The following is an 8,912-nucleotide window of genomic DNA, read 5'->3' on the forward strand; positions in this document are numbered from 1 at the left end:
GCCAAGAGTGTTGGGAGATATTTGTTCCGTACACGATCGTTTAGATTCAATTAAAAACCTTTTAATAGATACACGCACCCAAAAAGCCAAAAAGGCTTACAATGACAATTGCTTGCAAGGCATTCGCTGCTCATTGTTCCATAAGCATTCATTCACATTCACTTTATCCTTGACAATGAGGCTGCATCATGTTAGTCAAGAGGGGTGGTACTGATTTCGTTTTGGAAATTGTACACTTGCCGAGGCCTCTAATACCGATGCTATTTCGACTGAGGGACAGAAAAAAAACTGATTTTGCACTTGCTACAAACACACGGTAGCAGAGCAGGATGATGATGTACAGGCATATCGTCATCGTTGGTGAACAGCCCTTAATTTACAAGTGGAAACAGTGAATGAAAACAACGTTATGCCTCATGTTTGAGGCTCTATGTGATAGGGTTGTCATATGCAAAATGGTTCAATATTTCCCCCGCAAAACGAAAAGCACTCTTTCGTCCGTGTAGTAATAAATGTACGTTTACTTTACTTCCACTGAGATAATTGCGTTCATCAACAGGTAAATTTAAATAACTGTGAGTAAAAGTTCAGGGAGCTTAAATCACTATTAGAAACTTTCTAACGCTCAGCAATGTCAACTGTATTACAGAGAGAACATAAACTATAACCGAGAAACTTTTTGGTGTTCGGTTGAAAATGGAATTGAACCCACAACTCCATGTTAACCATTGCATGCGTCATTTACAGCTTAATGACCATACCATAACTAGGACATATTATCCTAAATAGAATTCCCCATCTAACAGAATTATGCCCACAACGCTTCATATTTCTAATCTCATTCAATCGATCAATATTTCTGATCTTTTCGAGTAGTATTTTCAGACTTCTACTGTCTTCTGTTCCCAAATAACTCGTCATATATATTGTGAGAGCAGAATCGTGATACAGGAAATGGTCCAAGGTTAATTAAAAATTTCTGTGTCTAGGCCACGGTTGCCACTCGAGCCAAAAATTTTACCAAATAAAAAAGCCATAATTTGTCAAAATTTTATTTCTATAGAAAATTTTGTTAAAATTAAATTTTTATAGAAAATTTTGTCAAAATTTTATTTATGAAGCAAATTTTGTTAAAATTTTATTTCTATAGAAAATTTTATTTACAATTTTGTTTCTATAGAGAATTTTGTCAAACTTTTATTGCTATAGGGAGCCACCGTGGTGCAAAAAGTTTTTCAGCGGTGGATTATCCCACCTCAGTAATGCTGGTGACATTTCTGAGGGTTTCAAAGCTTCTCTAAGTGGTTTCACTGCAATGTACAACGCCGATCGGATTCGGCTATAAAAAGGAAGTCCCTTGTCATTGAGCTTAACATGGAATCGGGCAGCATTCAGTGATAAGAAAGAAGTTCACCAATATGGTATCACAATGGACTGAATAGTCTAAGTGAGCCTGATACATCGGGCTGCCACCTAACCTAACCTAACCTTTATATATATATATATATATATATATATATATATATATATATATATATATATATATATATATATATATATATATATATATATATATATATATATATATATATATATATATATATATATATATATATATATTATATATATATATATATATATATATATATATATATATATATATATATATATATATATATATATATATATATATATATATATATATATATATATATATAATATATATATATATATATATATATATATATATATATATATATATATATATATATATATATATATATATATATATATATATATATATATATTATATATATATTGTAGCTATGCGTGCCAAATTTTGTTGGAATCGGTTCAGATTTAGAAATATCTCCCATATATAGCTTTCTCCCGATTTACACTTATATGACCACAGAGGCCAATTTTTAACTTCGATTTAGTTAAAATTTTGCACAGGGAGTAGAATTAGCATTGTAGCTATGCGTGCCAAATTTGGTTGAAATCGGTTCAGACTTACATATAGCACCCATATACATATACTTGTAAAATCGCCACTGCTTAGTCGAAAAGTTGTAAAAATGACTCTAATTTTCCTAAACTTCTAATACATATATATCGAGCGATAAATCATAAATAAACTTTTTCGAAGTTTCCTTAAAATTGCTTCAGATTTAAACGTTTCCCATATTTTTACTAACATTGTGTTCCACCCTAGTGCATTAGCCGACTTAAATTTTGAGTCTATAGATTTTGTAGAAGTCTATCAAATTCTTCGAGATCGAGTGATATTTAAATGTATGTATTTGGGGCAAACCTTTATATATATCCCCCAACACATTTGACAGATGTGATATGGTATCGAAAATTTAGATCTACAAAGTGGTGCAGGGTATAATATAGTCGGCCCCGCCCGACTTTCCTTACTTGTTAAGTCTATATCCGTATCTTAAACAATACGCAAAGGATCATTGGTTCAATCCCAGACAATGGAAATTTGCCTTTCAAAAAACTATCAGATTTATAAAATGGCATCTCACACCATGTACTACGCTTTCAGCTATAAGATGTTCGGTCATTATAATAAAGATATCATGTATATTCCGCCACGCCGGATCTTATGTACGCTCAAAAGTAATTACATATATGGACCAATTGATGATTCTTAGAGGACGGACGGACACCACGGCCCACAATGGAGTCTGAGAACAATATTTAAAAGCACTGCACCCAAAGGTAAGATTAGTTACTAAAAACAGATAAGTAGAAAAATCCAAAAAATGATTCTTACTTGGCTGTTAACATTCTGTTTTCACCTAACTTGGTCATACTTATGAACACTCAACACAATGCAATCTCAAATGACATCCCTATTGTTGGGGTATGCAATGATTGAATGTTGATGTTTTGTTATCCTTACTGCTGCTGCGACAGCTTCTTTTGTGACCGAATGGTTATACAGGCGCGCAAACGCTGGGAATTGTAACACTTGTTGGCACATGTTGTCAGCTTAGATTGTTTTGTTGTGTTTTGACACTGCAAGCCGTAACAAATCGTTTAGCAAATCGCAATTGGGCGCACAAACCCCTAATGCCAAGCCAATAAGGCAGAAGGGATAAGGGTTTTGCAAAACCCAAAAAATCTGATTGCTAGCACGTGGTGCGCGAAAGATGGAGAGAGCGAGCATGTCATCCTGCACGCATATAAAAGTAGAGGACATTTCCAATTGGAGTCTCAGAATCAAGTTAGACGTCAAACGAATACCAACCATCAGCTAGAAAAAAACGGAAACGGATTTCACATTAGTGTTTTCGAAACGAAATATGCTTCCGGTATTGCCCAGCTCGCACATTGTACAACAAAATCGTTTAGTGGATAACAAAACGAATAGCCAAAACTCTTCACGTCAGACCACACATAGTCCAACACAACCAAGTGGATTAAAACGCAGCTCCAGTATGATCTTTCGTATTGAACATCTATTGCCGCCTACCACAGCCGCTGCACCTGCTCCATCCTCTGGGACATCGTCGATAACACCACCCCTAACCACGGCTAATCAAATGTCACCCAAAAAATCAAAATTCATAAGAGCCGGAGTGCACGTGACCCAGCTAATACCCAAAGATACCAATTCAGTGGTAATCGACACTCAAGCCCTAATATCTGCCGCCACAACCGCCGAAGTGACCACCACAACAGAACCCCTGACACGTGCCTATTGCTCGCTCACACCACAAGGCGATAAACTGTCAATGACTGCATCGATTATGCGTAAAATTAAGCTCTCTGAGGATATTCACAGCTACAATGCATTGTTCGAGCTTAAAGGAGGCCAGGTCACATTGCGTGCAGTGCGAGACATTGAAAGAGATGAAGAACTGGTAGCATGGTTCGGTGAGGAGCTGACCCTGTTGATGGCCATTCCTTTCCTGACACCCATGAATATTCAAGGAAACAATCGTTATATGTGTCATTGGTGTCACTTGACTTTTGAAACCCCGAATCCTTTAAAAATTCACCTGGCCTTGGGTTGTGGTCGCCACAACATAGATGTCTTGTGGATACGCCTACATTATGCACTGCGAGCCAAACACTATACTCAACAGATTCTGCCGATTCCATTGGGAAGTGATAACACACCATCACGCACCTCGCCTGTACTGCCCACGACAAGTTCTACAATATCGACACGCACCCTATCGCCCTCATACTCACCTCCTGCTACAGCACAACACTCGCAACCAGCACCAAGATTTTCAGCCTTTAAACCCATATCACTCGCAACACCAACTAACCACCAGCAACAACATGCTACCCCAACATCACTACCCGTTTCTTTGGCCACTGCTCTAAGTGTAGCTCCCCACCATCACACCTCTACATCGCATATGTCCTTTTTACCATCACTCTCCACAGCTGTATTCCCCCACATGAGTCTATTGCAACCACCTTCTTCGAATCCTCTTAATGCTGCTGCTCAAATTGAAGCCATAGTGAGTAATATGGGAGCATCTAAGCAAGGTCATCTCTGCATATACTGTGGAAAAATGTATTCTCGTAAATACGGCTTGAAAATTCATATACGAACCCATACCGGTTTCAAACCATTAAAGTGTAAATACTGTCTAAGACCTTTTGGTGATCCCAGCAATTTGAATAAACATATACGCCTACATTTGCAGTCAAGTACGAACACGGGTCAAACATCCGCAGAAACTTATCAGTGTAGTTTGTGCCATAAAACATTTGGTCGTCGTAGAGATCTACAAAAGCATATGGAGAATAGACATGGTGATTCTGGAATGTCCACAACAGACAAAACTGAAACAAGTCATTCCGACTAATCTAGCGATAATAACAGAAATACAGGAATCCCAGCTACCTCATAGGCCAAAACCCCCTCTCAAAGAAACGAATGTGATATTAGATATAAGTGTTAATTTTAAATTACGATATACAATGGCTTTCTTTAATAATAAATAATTAAAATTAATATTACGAATTTTGTTACGTTTTTTTTTTGGTATTTTTTTCCACCAAGTGGTTTCTTTCCCGGTCATTATGATGAAAATGAACTAAACTATTTCTATAAAAAACATATTTTTGGAGATTTAAGGAAGTATCCCATTTTCAGCTCATGATGAAAAAAATCATTTCGTTATTGAAGACAAACAAACGTACATTTTTGTATAATTTTACTTTATTACCAAAGAAAAGTGGCTGTGGGTATACTAACTTTGTCATTACGTTTGTAACACATGGAAATATTGGTCATAGACCCAATAAAGTAGATATTCTGGGCCATGGTGAAATTCTGAGTCGAATTAGCGATGTCGGTCCGTCCGTCCGTCTTATTAAATCACGCTAACTTCCAGACAACACAAACTTGAAACTTCGCAGAAGTAGCTGTTATTGATGTAGGTCAGATCGTATTGCCACTTTTAGGTATATCCACCATATAAAGCGACCACCAGATATGACTCCCGAAGCCTCTTGGAAGAGCAACATTAATCCAATCTGGTTGAAGTTTGGCCTTCTAATTCCATGCAAAAATTGCTTCATATCCTCCTCTATATAAACCAATCAAGAACAAACCGGGCTTATATACACAGAAACAAAATTCACGAAAGTTTTCCCATTAAAGTCTTAATTGAGTTTAAAAAAATATTCAATTAAAAATTTAATTGATTCAAAAAATTTTTGAATTGAAACAAAACTCAATCACAAAAACAAGTATATACGGCCGTAATTTTGGCCAGGCCGAAGCTTATGTACCCTCCACCATGGATTGCGTAGAAACTTCTTCTAAACACTGCCATCCACAATCGAATTACTTAAGTTGCGGTAACGCTTGCAAGGTATCTTAAAACCTCCTAACACCGTCTCCTAAATTGTATGTAAGTCCATATATATTAAATCACAAAAGATCGATCAAATACGTATATAATTCAGTTCGACAAAATTTTCTATAGACATAAAATTTTGACAAAATTTTCTATAGAAATAAAATTTTGACAAAATTGTCTATAGAAATGAAATTTTAACAAAATTTTCTATAGAAATAAAATTTTCAAAAAAATTTTCTATAGAAATAAAATTTTCAAAAAATTTTTTATAGAAATAAAATTTTGACAAAATTTTCTTTAGAAATAAAATTTTGACAAAATTTTCTATAGAAATAAAATTTTGACAATATTTTCTATAGAAATAAAATTTTAACAAACATTTTCTATAGAAATAAAATTTTAACAAACATTTTCTATAGAAATAAAATTTTAATAAAATTTTCTATAGAAATAAAATTTTGACAAAATTTTCTATAGAAATGAAATTTTGGTAGATTATTTTTGGCTCGAGTGGCAACCATCATTATGAACCGAATAAAATTTTAACATAATTTTCTATAGAAATAAAATTTTAACATAATTTTCTATAGAAATAAAATTTTGACAAAATTTTCTATAGAAATAAAATTTTGACAAAATTTTCTATAGAAATAAAATTTTGACAAAATTTTCTATAGATATAAAATTTTGACAAAATTTTCTATAGAAATAAAATTTTGACAAAATTTTCTATAGAAATAAAATTTTGACAAACATTTTCTATAGAAATAAAGTTTTAACAAACATTTTCTATAGAAATACAATTTTAACAAAATTTTCTATATAAATAAAATTTTGACAAAATTTTCTATAGAAATTAAATTTTGACAAAATTTTCTATGGAAATTAAATTTTGGTAGATTATTTTTGGCTCGAATGGCAACCATGATTGTGAACCAAATAAAATTTTAACATAGTTTTCTATAGAAATAACATTTTGAAAAATTTTTCTATAGAAATAAAATTTTGGTAGATTATTTTTGGCTCGAGTGGCAACCATGTTTATGAACCGATATGGACCAATTTTTGTGTGATTGGAGATCGGCTATATATAACTATAGACCGATATGGACCAATTTTGGTATGGTTGTTAGCGGCCATATACTAACACCACGTTCCAAATTTGAACCGGATCGGATGAATTTTGCTCCACCAAGAGGCTCCGGAGGTCAAATCTGAAGAACGGTTTATATGGGGGCTATATATAATTATGGACGGATGTGGACCACTTTTTGCATGGTTGTTAGAGATCATATACCAACACCATGTACCAAATCTAAGCCGGATCGGATGAAATTTGCATCTCTTTGAGGCTCCGCAAGCCAAATCTGGGGATCGGCTTATATGGGGGCTATATATAATTATGGACCGAAGTGGACCAATTTTTGCAAGGTTGTTAGAGACCATATACCAACACCATGTACTAAATTTCAGCCGGTTCGGATGAAATATGCTTCTGTTAGAGGCTCCACAGGCCATATGTGAGGGTCCCTTTATATGGGGGCTATACGTAAAAGTGGACCGATATGGCCCATTTGCAATACCACCCGACCTACATCAATAACAACTTTTTGTACCAAGTTTCAAGTCGATAGCTTGTTTCGCTCGGAAGTTAGCGTGATTTCAACAGACGGACGGACATGCTCAGATCGGCTCAGAATTTCACTACAACCCAGAATATATATACTTCATGGGGTCTTAGAGCAATATTTCGATGTGTTACAAACGGAATGACAAAGTTAATATACCCCCATCCTATAGTGGAGGGTATAATAATAGTATCGATTAATTTTTTAATTGACTCTCAAATAATTTTTTAATTGATACTATCATTTCAGTCAATTAAAAATTAATTGGATCAATTACTTTCGTGATTGAAGACAAAATTTTTTTATATTTAATCTGCCTTTTAAGGTTTTTGAAGGTTTGCCCATAACTGTTACCATAACCCACGTAATTCGATTGTATATGACAGTGCATTCAAACAAAGTGAACGATATATGGCACTAAAGCCAATTGATCTATTTTAGTTCATGGAATTATTAATTTTGGAAATAGTTTTCTAGACTTTAATAATTTTTGGCGTACGTTAGTTAAATTAACTAAAAAGATGAAAAACTATACACAAATGAAACATGAAGATTTACTAAATTTGTGTCTCCCACATTTTTGCAAATTTTAATTCCAATTTTTTCTTTCACACTCCGAAATTTTCTTTTACAAGTGAAAAAAATAATTATATCTAATAAATTTTCTTGAATTTTTTGAAATCGTCGTGACATCTACGGTTATAATACAATTTAGTTAAAATTTTCTAAAATTAATTAAAAATTTCCCTCCTAGTCGGGTCACTGTTTTTTGTGTGTTGTTTCCACTCGATTACCATAGAATTAGTTTTAATTTGCTAAACAAACAAAAGATTAAATTAGGGGCTATGCTAACACAATGAAAAATATATCTTGTATTTGTCAACAATTCTGAATAATTCTCAAATTACGACATAACATCAAATAAAATGTTTGCAGGTTTCATTTATAAGTTTTTAAGGATATTACACGCACAAATAGGGGTTTTAATTTAACTTTCTTTTAGTTCATTGAAATTAACATGTTTTAGTTAAAATTTCACCAATATGAGAAAGTTTCCTCAACATTAATAATTTTTGGTTTTTGGTTTTGGTTGGTTTTTGGTTTTTGAATTGAAACAAAACTCAATCACAAAAACAAGTATATAAGGCCGTAAATTTGGCCAGGCCGAAACTTATGTACCCTCCACCATGGACTGCATAGAAACTTCTACGAAAGACTGTAATACTTGCCGATGGCAAGGAATCTTAAAACTCCTTAACATCGTCTTCTAAATTGGAAGTTAGTCCATACGGGGTATATATTAGACAAAAAGTCCAGATTAAAAAGCTATATAATTCAGTTCTTGACCGGTATGAAATTTTGGGCGGTAAAAAAGAGGCAGAAGTGCAATACGTGGGTCAGTTTATACGGGCCCAGCAAAAAAATTTGGAAGTACTTC

At 33.8% G+C, this 8,912-nt stretch overlaps 1 protein-coding gene across 1 annotated transcript; it reads left to right on the plus strand.

Moving 5' to 3' along the window:
* Positions 1-3,320: 3,320 nt before the first annotated feature.
* Prdm13 (PR/SET domain 13) lies at positions 3,321-4,891 on the plus strand. The gene has a single exon (XM_075307212.1). It carries the CDS (start codon positions 3,321-3,323, stop codon positions 4,842-4,844), a length of 1,524 nt encoding a protein of 507 aa, XP_075163327.1. The 3' UTR covers positions 4,845-4,891.
* The last annotated feature ends 4,021 nt before the right edge of the window (positions 4,892-8,912 follow it).

This window comes from Haematobia irritans, chromosome 4, assembly GCF_050003625.1.
Source record: "Haematobia irritans isolate KBUSLIRL chromosome 4, ASM5000362v1, whole genome shotgun sequence".
Lineage (NCBI taxonomy): Eukaryota > Metazoa > Arthropoda > Insecta > Diptera > Muscidae > Haematobia > Haematobia irritans.

Bases quoted from the DNA above. Each gene is read 5' to 3' on its own strand.
- Prdm13 (XM_075307212.1), top strand. From the start codon at position 3,321: ATGCTTCCGGTATTGCCCAGCTCGCACATTGTACAACAAAATCGTTTA.